Source organism: Oncorhynchus nerka, linkage group LG14 (assembly GCF_034236695.1).
Source record: "Oncorhynchus nerka isolate Pitt River linkage group LG14, Oner_Uvic_2.0, whole genome shotgun sequence".
NCBI lineage: Eukaryota > Metazoa > Chordata > Actinopteri > Salmoniformes > Salmonidae > Oncorhynchus > Oncorhynchus nerka.
The window spans coordinates 36,166,526-36,188,016 of record NC_088409.1 but is presented as its reverse complement, the minus strand read 5'-3'; the positions used below and the strand labels follow the sequence as shown (position 1 = coordinate 36,188,016).

At 42.7% G+C, this 21,491-nt stretch overlaps 1 protein-coding gene across 1 annotated transcript; it reads left to right on the top strand.

The window, feature by feature from the left end:
* The first annotated feature begins 5,334 nt into the window (after positions 1-5,334).
* LOC115140941 (flotillin-1-like) lies at positions 5,335-19,720 on the top strand. Its single transcript, XM_029679454.2, has 12 exons — positions 5,335-5,477; positions 8,516-8,577; positions 9,368-9,443; positions 9,811-9,901; positions 10,040-10,183; positions 10,730-10,849; positions 11,236-11,484; positions 11,714-11,895; positions 16,863-16,908; positions 17,873-18,010; positions 18,290-18,454; positions 18,574-19,720. The coding sequence occupies exons 2-12, from the start codon at positions 8,535-8,537 to the stop codon at positions 18,598-18,600; spliced, it is 1,281 nt and encodes a 426-aa protein (XP_029535314.1). The 5' UTR covers positions 5,335-5,477; positions 8,516-8,534; the 3' UTR covers positions 18,601-19,720.
* The last annotated feature ends 1,771 nt before the right edge of the window (positions 19,721-21,491 follow it).

Sequence of the window (21,491 nt, the reverse complement as noted above, 5' to 3'; positions counted from 1 at the left end):
CAATGGTTTTGGCCATCAGCACAAACAATGATGTCATTTTCGTACGGTAATGACGAAACCTTCAAAATAAAAGGCCGCATTTCAAAACATTGCAATGTGGATAACTAATTCAAAAGATAATGCATTTTATTCACTGGACACCTCTATTGTGAAATCAAGAAAATGCATTGAGTAATTTATGAAAACAAATCAAAAATATGATTTAATAATAAATAAATAAATAAAATATATATACCAATAATGAAAAAAAAAATACAATGTTGACATTGGTATGTTGAGAATATTGGGCTGTAGAGAGAACTGTTCTACCTGTCTTAGCTAAAGTGGGGTGGAAAATACTCAGTAGGGTCTCTACTAACCAAATGTGTAGTTTTGGATGGGATTGTGTCGTACATACCCAGCAACACACCTTTAAATAGTCTGGTACTATCCCATGGTTCTGAAATCATTGCACAAAAATGAACAAAAACATATTTTTACAAGTTAAATGTAATTAATATTTAACCAGGCTATTAAGACACAGTATAATCAATCACACATTCTGAACAGCAATGGAGAAATGTATTTACAAGTTGTTGGCCAATATGTGATTCTTATCTATTAAGGTTTGCAGTATACAGCAAAGGCATAGGAAGATTACTTAGTTTAACAAAATTATAACAAAGACAATATTATTTACAAGCTATATTGTCATGATTATGGATCAAGGTCAGCAAAGGGTCTTTTTGTAGAGGTAAAATGTACTACAGGAGACAACAAGGCTACATGGCTAACAGTACACAGTATAATGAAGCTTTCAGAATGACAATGGAGAACATTCTTTTCAAGTTATAGGCCTCTATTGTTTAGCTTTTTCTATCAAGGTTAGCAGTATACATTAAAGGTATATTAACCACGTTGTCTAAACCAATAACAGAGACCAGATTGAATGATAATACATAATACAGAGAGGTGTTTATTATCTATCAAGGTTAGCAGTATACATTAAAGGTATATTAACCACGTTGTCTAAACCAATAACAGAGACAAGATTGAATGATAATACATAATACAGAGAGGTGTTTATTATCTATCAAGGTTAGCAGTATACATTAAAGGTATATTAACCACGTTTTCTAAACCAATAACAGAGACAAGATTGAATGATAATACATAATACAGAGAGGTGTTTATTATCTATCGAGGTCAGTAGTCATTTTCTGTAGAGTGTAAAATGTATGAAGTAGTCATTTTCTCTCTGATAACTCATATAAAACATACTCGCCCATGCCATTGTGACAAAGCGTATTCACATTGCCCTCTGATGAGACAACTTTAGAGAATACACATAAACACCACAATTACTACCGTCTGACTGTTTTCTAAAATAGGGACACTGATGAGGAAATTCATAGTTTAGTGTCACATCCACCACAAATTCATGCATTGCCAGAAACTGTAATGCCAGAGTCACGGATCCCCCCCGGTGCTGCTGTTCATTCCGTTCACCAGCTCCGGAGGTCTACCTCACCGTCCTTCTAGGTGTCACTGAACTGGATCATTACCCCCAACCCCGGACTGTCTTGTCTCATTACACACACCTGTTTCCCATTCCCCCTGATTAGTATGTGTCTATATGTGCCCTCTGTTGATTATTGTCCCATGTCTATTGAGCTTGTGAGTATATGTGCTCTGTAGTATCGGCTTTCGCGCTACGTGTTATTGGGCACTTGTTATTACGGGTCTCGTACCGTATATTATTTAGAGGTTTACACCTCGCTATTTTATTTGGTTTTACATCCCTTTTATGTGTGTTGGGCTTCGTCGTTTTCATGATGTCCTTTATTTTGGGTGGAGAAATAAAACCTATTACGTATTCCTGTGCCTGTCTCCTATCCTTATACAGCGACAGCAGGGTATTTCTGAAGTGGAAGTAGTTTATCCTTTCTTTTGTCTTAAGGGCTCCACCATTGTAATGCAATTGCTGCTGTTAACTATATGTTGCATATCTATGGCTATAACTGTCCAATGTGATTAAGTTCACAGGCACACCCATGCTCAAAAGCCACCAATTGTGCACCATTTCAGGCACTTTTGGCGTCATCTCTTTTGCTGTCACAAATCAGACTGTAATTCCTGACTCGCTAAAGAGGCAAGGGACACTAACACATTGATCCTTCAAATCACTGCATGGCAATTATTTTATCCTTAAACCCCTTGTCATTGCTTAATAGTCCGCTTTAGTAGGTGGCGGTGGAAGAGTTACAGTTGCCTTTGGAATAGGAAGTTTAGAGCTAGATGAGTCACCCTTTGTGCATTTGTCAGAGCACAGATCATTTTGTTCAGAAAGACAGAAATATACTACTTTTTCACTTATGATACCAGATCGAACACAGCTTGGACCTTCTCTAAGGTAATACCATGTATTACGTTGAAGAGAAAGAAGTGGGTGAAGTAAGGTCACCAGTACTCGGTATTAAACCTGTTGCCCACCACAAGAGACCCATTTAAGTTTTCCAGACTGAGGAATTCCAATAACATATATTTTAAGTGTTTTAAATATAACCTACACAATAGCTTTTAACATGCCACTATTTATGTACACTTTTAAAATATGTTGGTATAAATAATACAATATGTCAAATTATCCATTTATTTTTTCAGAGGTGGTTGCAATGTCACACCCTGATCTGGTTCACCTCCTTGTGTCTCCACCCCCTCCAGGTTTCGCTGGTGTATATATCCCTGTCTTGTTTGCCAAGTCAACCAGTGTTTTTCCTTGCTCCTATTTTTCCCCAGTCTGTTTGTTTCTAGTCCTCCTGGTTCTGACCCTCGCCTGTGACTCCGAACCCGCTTGCCTGACTACCAGCCGGCCTATCCCCTTGTACTGTTTTGGACTCGGATCTGGTTTCTGACCCCTGCCTGACCTCGAGACTGCCTATCGTCTGGTACTGTTTGGACTCTGACCTGGCCTGTCCCCGACCTGCCTTTGCGTACTCCCTTTGTTATAATAAATATCGGAGCTCTACCATCTGCCTCCTGTGTCTGCATTTGGGTCTCGCCTTTTGCCATTATATGCAATGCAGTGAAAAACAGTTGTACTCCACTAAAGTGCAAAACAAAATGATATTCCCAAATGTAGTATGTCTTTGTGATCGTGCTGCCATTATATCCTATTGCTAGGAGAATGGTAATCCTCTGGACTGGGTCCAGAGTGAGGCTGGAGATGGAGTCATTTTCATATCATAGGGTGGCGATCAATTATATTTCCATTCATACCCCATTCACGAAGTGTACTGAATTTGTACTTATGAACAAACCACTAAATTACTACTTATGAACATTACATTTACCCTAGCTCTGTGTAATTAAAAAACTGAAGGTGTCATTAAAAATGCATCCTATCCCCAACATTAACAAATATTTTCACATGACCCACCCCTTGTACTGTAAAATAAATTGCACCCCCCCTCGTAGAATTAAATAATGTTTACTACTAAAACTGTGGCTGTGTTAATCAATGTGGATATCGACTTTGCCGCGTCAGCATACTTTTGTGGCACAGTTACCTTGTCCGAGAGATTTACATGTTGACCAAAACGTCATCCCAGGGTAAGCCCTTATTCCTGTTTGACCGCTAGATTTATGGTTATTATGATGCCTCCACTGTGGGACCCTATAGTCTACATGAGATTATTATTGGACGAAAGTGCGAGATTCTTTTTATTTGTCAAACAGCAGCCATGCATCGATCATGTCACCAGAATAAGACACTTGATATTTATTGAAAGGAGCATCGAGATCATCACTGTGAACATTCACCACCCGGTGAATTTCACCAATGTATTTCATCTGTAGCCTAATAAACTGAATGCATTGCCATGTTATTACATGTCTTATCTGACATGTACTTCACTCCCATAAGAAGGCTGGAAACCTGTGCTCTGTTAATCAAATTACATTTTCACTGCAGCCTAAAGTATAATTTTGTACTCACTTAAACAATAATGCAATGTAGGCTAGTCTATGTAGGATCATTGTATTGTCCCTTAACAAGATTAATAGGGGAGCTTTTTGAGCTGCGTGTCTCATGCCTTTACTGTTCAAATCAAATTGTATTTGTCACATGTGCCAAATACAACACTGTGAAATGCTTATTTACTAGCCCTTAACCAACAATGTAGAGTAAAACAAAACAAAAGTTTGCTAAATAGACTATAGGAAAAATAGTAACACAAACTAATAATGAAGGTATGTACAAGGGTACCAGTACCGAGTCAATGTGGAAGGGTATGGGGTAATTGAGGTAATATGTACATGCAGGTAGGGGTAAAGTGACAATGCATAGATAAATAGAGGGTAGCAGCAGCATGTGTGTGTGTGTGGCGTCATCAATATGCAGTGTGTGTTGGAGGGTCAGTGTAGTATGTGTGGTTAGAGTCCAGTGAGTGTACATCGAGCCTGTGCAAGAGACTCAGTGCAAAACAATAAGAATAAAACACGGGGGTCAATGCGAATAGTTTCATGTACAATGATACACCTTGCCTCTCCTCTGCCTATCAGCTATTCATAGTTGTTCTTGGGGTTCATATTGAAAATTGATCCAGCTTTGAATGCTTTTATGTGTGGTATGATTGCTAGTTAGCTTATTGCAGATCTTGAGAAATTATCCACCTTCCACTACTGTTACTATGAATGGTGGATAGAAGACAGACTAGTAGACTATATTGACCTGTGGTAGTAAAAGTTAGCATCCCGAAAAGCATAGTGTATAAGGGAAGTACCAAAATACCTTAATGTAGGGGAGGTGCATTCAAGCAGATTAGGAAATGTGGCTAGGATAGAAGAACTAATGCAAAAGAGGGAATGTAAACCAGGGAAAAATGCACTACCCTCCCCTGTGCCCAATAAAATTTAAAAAACACTCCCCAAAGCAAAAGGTTTGACCAGGGTAAAATGCACTACCCTCCCGTGTGCCCAATAAAATAAAATAAAAACACTCCCCAAAGCAAAAAGTTAGACCAGGGGAAAAATGCACTACCCTCCCTTGTGTCCAATAAAATAAAATAAAAACACTCCCCAAAGCAAAAAGTTAGACCAGGGGAAAAATGCACTACCCTCCCCTGTGCCCAATAAAAATAAAAAAAACTCTCCCCAAAGCAAAAAGTTAGACCAGGGGAAAAATGCACTACCCTCCCCTGTGCCCAATAAATAAAAAAACAACTCTCCCCAAAGCAAGAAGTTTGACAACCCCGCCCGCCCTTAACATTTCTCTAGGTGAAGAATGTCTACAGTTTGACCACCAGAGGGCGTTATTTCCACTATACTCTTAAGGGGGCGTGGTCAGCATTTGCTCACCATTAAGTCACGTTAAGTAACATTTTGTTGCAATTCCAGTATTTGAGCCAGTCGTCAAGTCACGTAAATCGGAGTATATTGAAACCCTCTTGAGTGTACACGACGATTTATGAAAACACATCTTTAGGGAGAATCGATTGGTAAGTACAGTAGGCAAGATAAAAAATATTTGTTTCTTTTTTTGTGATTGTTATGGACCTAGCTAGCGTAACGTAAATATGTGATTTTCACCCAGCAAGCTTAAACTAGCATACTAGCTAATTTGGTTGAGGCGGGGGCATAGTTGCAAGTTAGCTAGCTACGCACTTGACTGTGGTTAGACTTTGCTGTAATTTGAGAGAAATCTAATCTTTGCTGTGGTTCACAGGGAGTGATGTGAAGCCGTGAGACAGAATAGGGTGGGTCAGTATGGGTGACGGCACATGGCAAAAGTAAATGCACTAACTAACGTTAGTTTTCTGCTGTATTTAACATTCACATTGTTGACGTAACTAGCTAGTTATAGTTTCTCTACTGTCTCTGGTTACTATCTCGGTGGTAACTATGTAGCTAGCTGTAACATATTGGCAGACGGTAACTATTATAATGTAACTTCCGGCATAAGCCATGGATTCACGAACGGCACTGTTGGAGGATCCACATGGCTAATTTAACCTCGCATCAATCTGCTTAGATCCAAGATGAGATGGAGCGCCTCTGTCCCATTCTGCCAAATAACGTTCTCTCTAAACTGTAGTCTGTTGTACACCCACCCAGACTGTCTGTCACTTTTGCACTGCTTTTTCTCAGCAAAAGTACTAACCACGAAAGTAACTGCCATCTAGTTACCACAACACATTCTCTGTTATTCCACTGGCTTGTACATTTCGTTATAAACAGGAAGTAAAGTACAGTGAGGGAAAAAAGTATTTGATCCCCTGCTGATTTTGTACGTTTACCCACTGACAAAGAAATAATCAGTCTATAATTTTAATGGTAGGTTTATTTGAACAGTGAGAGACCAGAAAAACGCTTGTCAAAAATGTTATAAATTGATTTGCATTTAAAAAAAAGAATAATAATGTTTTACCCCATTTTCTCTCCAATTTCGTGGTATCCAATTGTTAGTAATTACTATCTTGTCTCATCGCTACAACTCCCGTACGGGAGAGACGAAGCACAACCCAACCACTGCTTCTTAACACAGCGCACATCCAACCCGGAAGCCAGCCGCACCAATGTGTCGGAGGAAACACCATGCACCTGGCGACCTTGGTTAGCGTGTACGGCGCCCGGCCCGCCACAGGAGTCGCTGGTGCGCGATGAGACAAGGATATCCCTACCGCCAAACCCTCCCTAACTCCGGACGACACTAGGCCAATTGTGCGTCGCCCCACGGACCTCCCGGTCGAGGCCAGCTGCGACAGAGCCTGTGCGCGAACCCAGAGTCTCTGGTGGCACAGCTAGCGCTGCAGTGCCCTAGACCACTGTGCCACCCGGGAGGCCCTGATTTGCATTTTAATGAGGGAAATAAGTATTTGACCCCCTCTCAATCAGAGATTTCTGGCTCCCAGGTGTCTTTTATACAGGTAACGAGCTGAGATTAGGAGCACACTCTTAAAGGGAGTGCTCCTAATCTCAGTTTGTTACCTGTATAAAAGACCCCTGTCCACAGAAGCAATTAATCAATCAGATTCCAAACTCTCCACCATGGCCAAGACCAAAGAGCTCTCCAAGGATGTCAGGGACAAGATTGTAGACCTACACAAGGCTGGAATGGGCTACAAGACCATCGCCAAGCAGCTTGGTGAGAAGGTGACAACAGTTGGTGCGATTATCCGCAAATGGAAGAAACACAAAAGAACTGTCAATCTCCCTCGGCCTGGGGCTCCATGCAAGATCTCACCTCGTGGAGTTGCAATGATCATGAGAACGGTGAGGAATCAGCCTAGAACTACACGGGAGGGGATCTTGTCAATGATCTCAAGGCAGCTGGGACCATAGTCACCAAGAAAACAATTGGTAACACACTATACCGTGAAGGACTGAAATCCTGCAGTGCCCGCAAGGTCCCCCTGCTCAAGAAAGCACATATACATGCCCGTCTGAAGTTTGCCAATGAACATCTGAATGATTCAGAGGACAACTGGGTGAAATTGTTGTCGTCAGATGAGACCAAAATGGAGCTCTTTGGCATCAACTCGCTGTGTTTGGAGGAGGAGGAATGCTGCCTATGACCCCAAGAACACCATCCCCACCGTCAAACATGGAGGTGGAAACATGCTTTGGGGGTGTTTTTCTGCTAAGGGGACAGGACAACTTCACCGTATCAAAGGGATGATGGACGGGGCCATGTACCGTCAAATCTTGGTTGAGAACCTCCTTCCCTCAGCCAGGGCATTGAAAATGGGTCGTGGATGGGTATTCCAGCATGACAATGACCCAAAACACACGGCCAAGGCAACAAAGGAGTGGCTCAAGAAGAAGCACATTAAGGTCCTGGAGTGGCCTAGCCAGTCTCCAGACCTTAATACCATAGAAAATCTGTGGAGGGACCTGAAGGTTCGAGTTGCCAAACATCAGCCTCAACCTTAATGACTTCGAGAAGATCTGCAAAGAGGAGTGGGACAAAATCCCTCCTGAGATGTGTGCAAACCTGGTGGCCAACTACAAGAAACGTTTGACCTCTGATTGCCAACAAGGGTTTTGCCACCAAGTACTAAGTCATGTTTTGCAGAGGGGTCAAATACTTATTTCCCTCATTAAAATGCAAATAAATTTATAACAATTTTGACATGCTTTTTTCTGGATTTTTGTTGTTATTCTGTCTATCACTGTTCAAATAAACCTACCATTAAAATTATAGCTGGATCATTTCTTTGTCAGTGGGCAAATGTACAATGTTTGAGGCTCCACACTCCTGTACCAGATCGGATGAACAAGTAACTGTCAGACACACAACTTGAGGCACTGGGCCTTCTTCATCACTTATATTTACATTTTAAACGTTATTTTAATTGTAGCTCTAAGATCTCAAGGCTGTGTTTACATGTATGATTACTGTGTTATTGACCTACTAGACCTAAACTATTTGGAATTAGAACTAGCAGCAAAACACTAGTACTAACCCAGTGAGTCTTGAAAGATTAGGCCAACCAAGTGGAGACTGTCTAATGACGTTGACAATCGTCTCTAACAGCTTTTAGGTCCAAATCAAGATGTTCCACACATGTGGACCCAATGAAGCCATGGTGGTGTCTGGTAAGATGTTTAGTTTTACGTGTTAATATTTATTAACATAATCTTACATGACACAATACAGAACCCTCAAAAAAAAACCAGGTTGGGCAATCGACACAACCTTACCCCCATCGCCCTACATGGTCCAATATTGTTATGACTCTTCTTGAAACTGTAATAGGCCTATGTTTACTGTATGTGATTGTTTACAGTACAAGTAACAGAAAATGTAATGTAGTGACATGTGACTCACTTTGGCCTATCATGAAGTGTCATGTGATACCATTTAGCAACTCTGGGCCACTTTCAGTTGTCAAACTTTGTTGATAGAAAAGTCATTAATAGAGCCAACATGATTCCTTGATCGACATGTCGGAGAGGCAAGTTTGTTCTATGTTACATATTTCTATCTGAATGTTCCAAATCGTCATGTCCTGCTGAACGCTCCCGGATGTCAGTGTGTAGTAAACCAGGACAGGAATCTGTAATCCGGTTCAGCTCAAACCGTACAGTATTTTGTTTACATTTTACAATACCAGCTGTCGATAGGCTAGCTCCTCACTTACATTGTATTCTATGGAATGTGGTGCTGCAATGTAGTCCTATATGTAGGCAAATTGATGTCATAGACTCAGTGTGTACATGACATCTTAATTGTGTGCAGTACTGTGTTGAGAGAGTACAGCCTAATGTAATCTCATCTCTCTCATACTTTCAAATAACCCACTCTTTTAGTATATACTAAGGCTACACTTTTTACCTTTCTTTGTCAAAGACTGATTGCCCTCTCTCTCCTTCGCTTCTCCTCCAGGCTTTGGTCGTTCCCCTCCTCTAATGATCGCTGGAGGAAGAGTGTTTGTCCTCCCCTGTATTCAACAGATCCAGAGGTGGCTGTCTCCCTCCCCTTCTTTCAGTTATCTATCCATCTGTTCATCTGTCCAGGTTTCATTCAGGGATTCTATTCATGTATAGAGAAAAAGGCCCCATAGTCCCTGTGTATTCTCTACTGTTACTGTAACGTTAGTGGTTAAATGAGCCTATATAAATGCCAGGCTACTATTTTAAGCTTATAATGCAACACAATCTGTCATTTGTAGCCTCCACCTGTAGTCGTGGTTACTCTCTCTGTCTGGCTCATTTTCTCCTCCCTCTCGCTATCCCCCTTTCTATTCTCATTGTACTTTCCCTCTTTGAACCACATACCCCCTTCTCTCTCTCTCTCTCTCTCTCTCTCTCTCTCTCGGTGTCTGTTAGGATCACTCTGAACACCCTGACTCTGAATGTGAAGAGTGACAAGGTGTACACCCGTCATGGAGTGCCCATCTCTGTCACGGGCATCGCCCAGGTATGGACTTAGAAATCATCCCCTAGCCCCTACACACTTCGTGTACATGTGAAAGTAGCCATCTATTCTGATTGGATAGGTATAATTGACCTCACAGGTCAAATAGGGATTCCCTATGTAACCTATAACCTCTGACAGGTGAAGATCCAGGGTCAGAACAAGGAGATGCTGGCCACGGCCTGTCAGATGTTCATGGGGAAGTCTGAGGCTGAGGTCTCCAACATCGCCCTGGAAACACTGGAGGGGCACCAGAGGGCCATCATCGCCCATCTGACTGTTGAGGTAGGCTACACACCGCACCATGTCCTGATAAAGGGCATGTGTTGCCTCTGGTGCCCTTTTCTCTTCCTAAAGGAGTGACTTGGTCTTTTGAATTGACTTGCTGAATGTCTCACTGACTTCCAGCTACAAGCCATAGCTTGTTTTTCCTCATTGTTGACCTTTCTCATGACTTACTTAAAATGCTGGCAAACCTGCCTGGAAACTCAGAGCAATAATGGATTATAGTTATTATAATGTATGTAATAACAAGTCTCCTGTTCATTCCCAAGGTCTGTTGTTTTACTTCCTGTGTAGCTCTGGCTGATCTCCTCTGTATGCTAAGCCCCTCAGAACAGGCCAATTTGACAGGAACACTCATGGGTACACTCGTTATGGCTGGTCCACCCTTATTCCCCTCTTTTCCTGTGTGGCTCAGTTAGTAGAGTATGGCGCGTGCAACGCCGGGGTTCATAGGTTCAATCTGGGGCCACCAAAACGAAAATGTGTAGAAGTGGCTGCTAAATGGCATGTATATTATTTCTTGTTATGAATGTCCTTCCCCTGTAGGAGATCTACCAGGACCGTAAGAAGTTTTCTGAGCAGGTGTTCAAGGTGGCCTCCTCTGACCTGGTCAACATGGGCATCGGCGTGGTCAGCTACACGCTCAAAGACGTTCACGACGACCAGGTTTGTTCTCTCTGACAAATATTCAGCGACGTTACACTATGAAGGTCACACAAGGATTGTTGTTACAGAATACAGTCTGAAATTGAGATATTGGCATAGGTAAAATGTTGATGTCTTTTAAAAGTCAGTGTTTGAGAATGCAAGACAAATTCCTGCACAGAAATACTTGTTTACTGTTCTGTTAATGTAGCCAGTTTATAGTAGCAATAAGTCCCAAGGTGGTGTGGTATATTGCCAATATTCCACGACTAAGGCCTGTTCTTGCACGATGCGAAGGGGTCCCTGGATACAGCCCTTAGCTGTGATATATTGGCCATATCAGCCAATCACATGCTGGACCCAAACTACCATGTTTCTAATAATAATAATGACACTGTCTCTGTCAGGACTACCTCACCTCCCTGGGTAAAGCTAGGACAGCTCAGGTGCAGAAGGATGCCAGGATCGGAGAGGCTCAGTACAAACGAGACGCGGTGATCCGTGAGGCCCAGGCCATGCAGGAGAAGGTGTCGGCCCAGTATCTGAATGAGATCGAGATGGCCAAAGCCCAGAGAGACTACGAGCTGAAGAAGGCCTCCTACGACTACGAGGTCAACACCAAGAAGGCGGAGTCTGAGATGGCCTATCAGCTGCAGGTATCCTGCCACCAAACTCTGGGCCGTGCAATGATCCTCTCATTCAGACGCTCAACACAGCCGAGGCAGTGTGTCGTGTTCTAATAATGATTTATTTACACAGGGCAGAATCCTAACTTGAGATACGAGCATTCAAATTCCCCCCACTGCCATCACTTTTGATGTAAAGTGTCTGAGTGTTTAAAAAAAATATTTTTGTTAAATCCGTTGTGTTATTGGGGTTATGTAGGTGGCGAAGACAAAGCAGCGGATTGAGGAGGAGACGATGCAGGTGAAGGTGGTGGAGAGGTCTCAGCAGATCATGCTCCAGGAGCAGGAGATCACCCGTAAGGAGATGGAGCTGGAGGCCACGGTGAAGAAGCCTGCTGAGGCAGAGAGATACCGTCTGGAGAGACTGGCTGAGGCGGAACGGTATGTTACATTACCCAGGGCCTCATTGAGAAATGTTTCGTACACTAAATATACCCCCAAAAATGCGCCAGTTTTTACGCAGAAGTTGTCAGTTGGAAAAAGGAAACTCGAGGTGAGAATGTACTTCTCCTCCTGCAGACTCTAGACCATTAGTACACAACGTTTCTAGTTTTTGAAGTATTGCATTGCTAAAAGGCAAAGGTAACCTTGTCCAAATGGAGAATATACAGTTTAAGTCGGAAGTTTACATACACTTAGGTTGGAGTCATTAAAACACGTTTTTCAACCACTCCACAAAGTTCTTGTTAACATACTATAGTTTTGGCAAGTTGGTTATTAAGTCATTTTTCCAACAATTGTTTACAGACAGATTATTTAACTTATAATTCACTGTATCATAATCCCAGTGGGTCAGAAGTTTACATACACTAAGTTGACTGTGCCTTGAAACAGCTTGGAGAATTCCCCAAAATGATGTCATTGCTTTATTACCTTCTGATAGGCTAATTGACATCATTTGAGTCAACTGTAGGTGTACCTGTGGATGTATTTCAATGCCTACCTTCAAACTCAGTGCCTCTTTGCTTGACATCATGGGGAATTCAAAAGAAATTGGCCAAGACCTCAGACAAAAAATTGTAGACCTCCACAAGTCTGGTTCACCCTTGGGAGCAATTTCCAAACGCCTGAAGGTACCACGTTCATCTGTACAAACAATAGTACGCAAGTATAAACACCACGGGACCACACAGCCGTCATACCGCTCAGGAAGGAGACGAGTTCTGACTCCTAGAGATGAACGTACTTTGGTATGAAAAGCAGACCACCATAGTCCCTATGCCCAAGAACACAAAGGCAACCTGCCTAAATGACTACAGACCCGTAGCACTCACGTCCGTAGCCATGAAGTGCTTTGAAAGGTTGGTAATGGCTCACATCAACACCATTATCCCAGAGACCATAGACCCACCTAATTTGCATACCGTCAAAACAGATCCACAGATGATGCAATCTCTATTGCACTCCACACTGCCCTTTCCCACCTGGACAAAAGGAACACTTATGTGAGAATGCTATTCATTGACTACAGCTCAGTGTTCAACACCACAGGTTGAGAGCTTCAAGTTCCTCGGTGCCCACATCAACAACAAACTAGAATGGTCCAAGCCAGTTGTGAAGAGGGCACGACAAAGCCTACTCCCCCACAGGAAACTAAAAAGATTTGGCATGGGTCCTGAGATCCTCAAAAGGTTCTACAGCTGCAACATTGAGAGCATCCTGGTTGCATCACTGCCTGGTATGGCAATTGCTCGGCCTCTGACCGCAAGGCTCTACAGAGGGTAGTGTGTACGGTAGCTGCCTGCCATCCAGGACCTCTACACCAGGCGGTGTCAGAGGAAGGCCCTAAAAATTGTCAAAGACCCCAGCCACCCCAGTCATAGACTGTTCTCTCTACTACCGCATGGCATGCGGTACCGGAGTGCCAAGTCTAGGACAAAAAGGCTTCTCAACAGTTTTTACCCTCAAGCCATAAGACTCCTGAACAGGTAACCAAATGGTTACCCGGACTATTTGCCTTGTGTGCCCCCCTCAAACCCTCTTTTTACGCTGTTGCTACTCTCTGTATCATATAGGCATAGTCACTTTAACTATACATTCATGTACATACTACCTCAATTGGGCCGACCAACCAGTGCTCCCGCACATTGGCTAACCGGGCTATCTGCATTGTGTCCCACCACCCACCATCCGCCAACCCCTCTTTTACGCTACTCTCTGTTCATCATATATGCATAGTCACTTTAACCATATCTACATGTACAGTGGGGCAAAAAAGCATTTAGTCAGCCACCAATTGTGCAAGTTCTCCCACTTAAAAAGATGAGAGAGGCCTGTAATTTTCATCATAGGTACACTTCAACTATGACAGACAAAATGAGAAAAAAACATCCAGAAAATCACATTGTAGGATTTTTAATGAATTTATTTGCAAATTATGGTGGAAAACTTTTGGTATTGACCAAATACTTATTTATCTCAATACTTTGTTATATACCCTTTGTTGGCAATGACAGAGGTCAAACGTTTTCTGTAAGTCTTCATAAGGTTTTCACACACTTGCTGGTATTTTGGCCCATTCCTCCATGCAGATCTCCTCTAGAGCAGTGATGTTTTGGGGCTGTTGCTGGGCAACACGGACATTCAACTTCCTCCAAAGATTTTCTATGGGGTTGAGATCTGGAGACTGGCTAGGCCACTCCAGGACCTTGAAATGCTTCTTACGAAGCCACTCCTTCAATGCCTGGGCGGTGTGTTTGGGATCATTGTCATGTTGAAAGACCCAGCCACGTTTCATCTTCAATGTCCTTGCTGATGGAAGGAGGTTTTCACTCAAAATCTCACGATACATGGCCCCATTCATTCTTTCCTTTACACGGATCAGTCGTCCTGGTCCCTTTGCAGAAAAACAGCCCCAAAGCATGATGTTTCCACCCCCATGCTTCACAGTAGGTATGGTGTTCTTTGGATGCAACTCAGCATTCTTTGTCCTCCAAACACGACGAGTTGAGTTTTTACCAAAAAGTTATATTTTGGTTTCATCTGACCATATGACATTCTCCCAATCTTCTTCTGGATCATCCAAATGCTCTCTAGCAAACTTCAGACGGGCCTGGACATGTACGGGCTTAAGCAGGGGGACGTCTCTGGCACTGCAGGATTTGAGTCCCTGGCGGCGTAGTGTTACTGATGGTAGGCTTTGTTACTTTGGTCCCAGCTCTCTGCAGGTCATTCACTAGGTCCCCCCGTGTGGTTCTGAGATTTTTGCTCACCGTTCTTGTGATCATTTTGACCCCACGGGGTGAGATCTTGCGTGGAGCCCCAGATCGAGGGAGATTATCAGTGGTCTTGTATGTCTGGCTGACTAAACTGACTAAACTTTTTTGCCCCACTGTACATACTACCTCAATCAGCCTGACTAACCGGTGTCTGTATGTAGCCTCGCTGTATTTAGCCTGTCTTTTTCCTGTTGTTTTATTTCTTTACTTACATATTGTTCACCTAACCCCCTTTTTGCACTATTGGTTAGAGCCTGTAAGTAAGCATTTCACTGTAAGGTCTACACCTGTTGTATTCGGCACATGTGACAAATAACATTTGATTTGAAAAGTGCAAATCAATTCCAGAACAACAGCAAAATACTTTGAAGATGCTGGAGGAAACGGGTACAAAAGTATCTATATCCACAGTATAATGAGTCCTATATCGACATAACCTGAAAGACTGCTCAGCAAGGAAGAAGCCACTGCTCCAAAACCGCCATAAAAAAGCCAGACTACTGTTTGCACCTATACATGGGGACGAAGATTGTACTTTTTGGAGAAATATCCTCTCGTCTGATGAAACAAAAATATTATTTTTTGACCATAATGACCATCGTTATGTTTGGAGGAAAAAGGGGGAGGCTTGCAAGATGAAGAACACCATCTCAACTGTGAAGCACAGGGGTGGCAGCATCATGTTGTGGGTGTGCTTTGCTGCAGGAGGGACTGCTGCACTTCACAAAATAGATGACATCATGAGGAAGGAACATTATGTGGATATATTGAAGCAACATCTCAAGACATCAGTCAGGAAGTTAAAGCTTGGTCGCATATGGGTCTTCCAAATGGACAATGACCCCAAGCATACATCCAAAGATGTGGCAAAATGGCTCAAGGACAACAAAGTCAAGGTATTGGAGTGTCCATCACAAAGCCCTGACCTCAATCCTATAGAACATTTGTGGGCAGAACTGAAAAAGCGTGTGCGAGCAAGGATGCCTACAAATCTGACTGTTACACCAGCTCTGTCAGGAGGAATGGGCCAAAATTCACCCAACATATTGTGGGAAGCTTGTGGAAGGCTACCCGGAACGTTTGACCCAAGTTAAACAATTTTAAAGGCAATGCTACCAAATACTAATTGAGTGCATGTAAACTTCTGACCCACTGGGAATGTGATGAAATAAAAGCTGAAATAAATCATTCTCTCTACTATTATTCTGACATTTCACATTCTTAAAATAAAGTGGTGATCCTAACTGACCTAAGACAGGGAATTTTTACTAGGATTAAATGTCAGGAATTGTGAAAAACTGAGTTTAATTGTATTTGGCTAAGGTGTATGTAAACTTCCCACTTCAACTGTATGATGATACTCTTATTCATAACTAAAAAACAAGTAGCTAAATATAATAACAAGATCCAGTCATTTGCTGTTATTTTTGCATTCTAAAATAATGATCATTTGCAGAATAAATTCCTCATTTTCTGGTCATGAGTTCATATTCCTGAAGTAGCCATACAACAAATTACCATGAGTACATCACTCATTTTTAATTGGACTTATTAGATGGGCTATTATAATTTTAAAAGTTTGCTCTAGCTAGCCTATGCATCCAACAGGGAGCACAGTTTATAACAGACAGTTGATATGAGAGTCTGTGGTTGATGTTTTGTATTTAAGTGTGTAGGCTACAGCTGTTAGTGACCCTACTGTAGTTGTCATTTTTTCCCAGTTACACCATGTTTCAGAATTCGCGGGCAGTGCAGCATATTTCTGTTCGGGGGGGGAAAGTGACTGCAAAACATTGTGTTCAAACAATCTGTTTACAGGTCCACAACAATTTGCAATTGTTTCTTTCTTACAGAAACGGTCAGATATTTGATCAAGTTCACCACTATTTCCTTTACATACTGCTTTGGCGCTAATTCCAATACTTCTAATGTATACAGCAAATAAAGGCCCTATTGTCGCCATAAAAGGGGAATGATGGGGGTATGTCAGCACTGTGGGTATGTTCTGTTCCGTAGTAGTTACAGTAGTCCTGGACAGTGAGTCCTGTTAAACTGAGGAAGAGACTTTTCTAGTGCTCCAACATTTGCTCTGTTCAACTCAAACGATCTCTGTCCTTCTCTCTTTCACAGTGCACAGCTCATCATGGAGGCTGAGGCAGAGGCAGAGTCCATCAGAGTGAGTTCAGCAGCACCTCCTCGATCACTCCCCTCCACTCTCCCGTCACTCCTGTTATCAGTCTCTTCACCCCCAGTACAATAGCTGTCTGAAATGCCTCCTGTCCTAGCTTCTCCCCTGACAGCCTGTCCTTTCCACCCTCTTCATCCACTCGCTCTCTTTCTCTCCCTCCCCTCTCTCCATATTGAGGTTGGTGTTCTCTGTTCCTCTTCCTGTCTCTATTCTAACTTCCTTGTCTCCTTCTTTGTAGGCATCGCTTACTTGCCTTAATTTGACTTTACTTTAGGATAAGTTCTCTCTCTTTCTTCCTGTTTCATATATTATACACATCCTTATTAATCAATCTTATTATCAGTCCATTTCACATTTGGATATATTTTTCATAGCACAACCACCCACCTGTGTCTTGCGGGCCACAAACAGGCAAGTAACGACACAGTACAACAGTGGTGTGCAGAACGACAACTCGGAAAGCACAACTCGCCGGTCCTTGTCACGGATTGGCTACTGCTATAGACGACCACACTGGGTTCCACAGCTAAAAACAAGAAGCGGCTCCACTGGGCACGCGATCACCAACACTGGACAATTGAGGAGTGGAAAAACATTGCCTAGCTCAACGAATCCCGGTTCCTGTTGCGTTATGCTGATCGCAGAGTCAGGATTTGGCATAAGTAGCATGAGTCCATGGCCCCTTCCTGCCTGGTGTCAACAGTACAGTCTGGAGGGGGTGGTGTAATGGTGTGGGGAATGTTTTCTTGGCACAAGTTAAGTCCCTTGATACCAGTTATTGAGCAACGTTTCCATGCCCCAAATAATTCAGGCTGTTCTGGACCCTCCCGGTACCGGCTGTACCTAATAAACTGGCAACTGAGTGTGTTCTTATTTTTTCTTCTGTGTATATACACCCTTTGGTTATTTGAACTATGTGTTCTCTCTCCTTGTCTCTGTCCTGTCTGTGTAGATGAGGGGCGATGCTGAGGCGTTTGCTCTGGAGGCTAAGGGTCGTGCTGAGGCAGAGCAGATGGCTAAGAAGGCTGAGGCCTTTAAACAGTACGGGGAGGGAGCCATGGTGGACATGCTGCTGGAGAAACTACCACTGGTCAGTCACACTGGGAGTAGGACTGGTTCTACTAGAGACTGGGAGGGTGCATGGATAGGGAGAAGGATTGATGGGAGAGTGATTCAGTAGATGGAGAGTTTGAGCAGATGGATGGAGAGATGAAGAGATTGGATGGATAAATGGTCAGATTCAGTGGATATGAGGATAGATGGATGACAGATTGATTAGATGACAGATGGACATGTAGTGTACTGTTACTGCAGTCCTGTCTGCTGCTGTTCTCTTCCTGAAGCTGCCATCACTCCTCCTGTCCTCTAGATAGCAGAGGAGATCAGCAGGCCCCTCTCCATGGCCCAGAAGGTTACCATGGTTTCCAGCGGCGGCGGTGAGGTGGGCGCTGCCAAGCTGACCGGAGAGGTTCTGGACATCATGACCAGACTACCAGCTGCTGTGGAGAAACTCACTGGAATCAACATCTCACAGGTCTGTGTAATGCGTGTGTGGAAGAGAGAGGAACATAGTATTTGTGTGTGCATATACAGTATGTGTATGTGAACTTCTTTGTCGACAAACACTGTCATTCTCTCCACTTCTTTCTACAGGTTGGCCTGTCCACCCGAATGGGCTGAGAATGGAGCCCAGTGACTGAGACAGCATGCACCGTCAGACCAGGAACTCCATACTGCCTCCTTGTGCCTATAATTACTATTACCTAGTGTAGTTGTCTGTCTGCATGCCTGTGTTAGCACGGTAGTCTTTCTTAGAGCATGTGTCAGCACTCTCATTGGCACTGATCTGGAAACAAAGGATGGGTCAAAGCTGTATGTTGTAGGCCTACTGTGGGAGTTTGTGTCATGGTCATTCATATCTCTGTTAGATCAGCTTGGATAAAGGAAAGCACTTTGGGCAAGCAGGACACAGCCTTAGTAGTTCTGGTAGCAACGAGCCTCTTTTCCCCGTCCGTTATTCAGTGTGTTTTAATCACTGCTTCAAGCCTGCCTTTCTGTCTCCCTCTATTACAGGTTTGGGTCCATATAAACTGTTCCACTGTCACATAGTTGTGTTTTAGTTGTAATTCATAGAGTATTATTTCATTGGGATGTGGTTGAGAAAGGATGTTTTCATTCTCTTCATTCTTTGTTGTTCATAGGAAATAATCGTGTCAGTATGAGGTTTGTCAGTTGATTGTTTTGTCAACATTTGCAGTTGTTCTATAAGGTAGTCTGTCTTGTTGTGAGCATGGTTGGCTAGCTAGTTGCTATTAATTGCTTTGCAAATGAAGAAGAAATTCTCTTTACTTTCACTGTGGACATTTCTAATTTTTTAAAACTAATTGTAGTACTGGTAGTCATGTTATTAAACATGTTCTACCTGCTTATAGATTCTAGTACCTCTGTCTACCAACTTATGGACAGTGGTTTTCCACTATGTGCTCCCCTGACAGTAGATCCTAGATCAGTCTACTGATATCACTATCCCTCTAGAATGGCCAGTGCCTTATGATTAATTAGACTTTAAAACACATCAATACAAGCCATATTACAGTAGAAGCCAAGTTGCATGCAGATAATGCTGATTTGTGATCTTTTTGCCATGACCCTGCCATATGTGTGGGATAAAATCACAAACTATATGATGGGTTGGCACTAAAACCTCTTCTCTCTGTTGGTACAATACTGGCATAGACACAATCAATAGAGTACTGAATTTGATGGTTTTTCCATAGCAAAATAAAAACAAGGAACTACAGATTCTCTATTACTGAAGTTTTGTTTATCCAACAGACAGATTGTCATGTACACCATTATGGCTTAGTTCCAGTGTGTTTCTAAACCCTAGACTTATTAGACAGACAGGCCTTCGATGAGAGCTTCTACTGTGCTAGAACTGTATAAAGGTGGAGATTTTCTGTGAAGTGATTGGAAGGAAGGAAGTAAGTGGGTGGGAGGAGGGAGGGAGGGGGAGGGAGGGAGCGAGCGGACTGGGGTTTTCCTGCTGAAGACTAACCTCCGAGGTCTCTTTATCTAGGTCCGGTGTACTGTCAGTCACGTGGTGTCTGGTGGATGTGCTGTTGTGTGTAGGAGAGGGGAATGGCGAAACTAGCCTGGGTGCCAGTCTGTTTCTCTTGTGTTGATTAATCAGGAGCTATCCTTTTATATCGTAATCTTATCATTAGACTGGTCTTATTTTTCCAGATTTTCTATGTGGTGTTGATCACATCCCTGTTTGATCCTTTTTGTAGTATAAGGTTTGTTAGGGACTGGTTCTATACCATAGAAATAGAATCATTCTGTGTTCTATACCACCACTCAGGATTCTAGAAGCTACTTCTCTCTAGCTGATTGTAATTCCCCAAAGCTTACATGCTCTCTGGCTGTCTATGCATTTTGTTACCGTCAAGTGCCTGACTAAGTTGAAAGATTCCCATTTTTCTCTCAACCTAAAGGCTAAACTTTCACCGCACGTTAAACATTGTGACAACCTATAGAGGCATGCTATGTTCTAAAGATATTAATGAAAGCCAATTTCACCAAAACAATACTACTGCTTTCACTTATGCACACACCTGTATATTATGTCATAATGTCAATGATTTGTGACTTTGAACCTTTTTCTGTCCTGTAGCTGCTCTTAGTTAAATATGGTTTCTATGATTGTATTTCCGTCTATGCTTTGTTGACTTGCCAAGATAATGCCTGGCCTTCCATGTACAGTGGCTTGCGAAAGTATTCACCCCCCTTGACATTTTTCCTATTTTGTTGCCTTACAATCTGGAATTAAAATAGATTTTGGGGGGGGTTTACACATGACTACCACTTTGAAGATGCAACATTTTTTATTGTGAAATAAGACCAAAAAATTAACTTGAGCGTGCATAACTATTCACCCCCCCAAAGTCAGTTTGTAGAGCCACCTTTTGCAGCAATTACAGCTGCAAGTCTCTTGGGGTATGTCTCTATGAGCTTGGCACATCTAGCCACTGGGATTTTTGCCCATTCTTCAAGGCAAAACTGCTCCAGCTCCTTTAAATTGGATGGGTTCCGCTGGTGTACAGCAATCTTTAAGTCATACCACATATTCTCAATTGGATTGAGGTCTGGGCTTTGACTAGGCCATTCCAAGACATTTAAATGTTGCTTTAGCAGTATGCTTAGGGTCATTGTCCCAGTCTCAAATCTCTGGAAGACTGAAACAGGTTTCCCCTCAAGAATTTCCCTGTGTTTAGCACCATCCATCATTCCTTCAATTCTGACCAGTTTCCCCTGTCCCTGCTGATGGAAAAACTTGCTGTTCTGGGGTTGATGAGAGGTGTTGGGTTTGCACCAGACATAGTGTTTTCCTTGGACAATTTTAGTCTCATCTGACCAGAGAACCTTCTTCCATATGTTTGGGGAGTCTCCCACATGCCTTTTGGCGAACCCCAAACGTGTTTGCTTATTTTTGTTTCTTTAAGCAATGTATTTTTTTCTGGCCACTCTTCCGTAAAGCCCAGCTCTGTGGAGTGTACGGCTTAAAGTGG

What these genes read in the sequence shown, in the direction of transcription:
- LOC115140941 (XM_029679454.2), top strand. Translation starts at nt 8,535, where the DNA reads ATGTTCCACACATGTGGACCCAATGAAGCCATGGTGGTGTCTG. An exon ending in TGAAGCCATGGTGGTGTCTG is followed by an intron (nt 8,578 to 9,367) that starts GTAAGATGTTTA and finishes CTTCTCCTCCAG; the next exon opens with GCTTTGGTCGTTCCCCTCCT. An exon ending in CTGTCACGGGCATCGCCCAG is followed by an intron (nt 9,902 to 10,039) that starts GTATGGACTTAG and finishes AACCTCTGACAG; the next exon opens with GTGAAGATCCAGGGTCAGAA.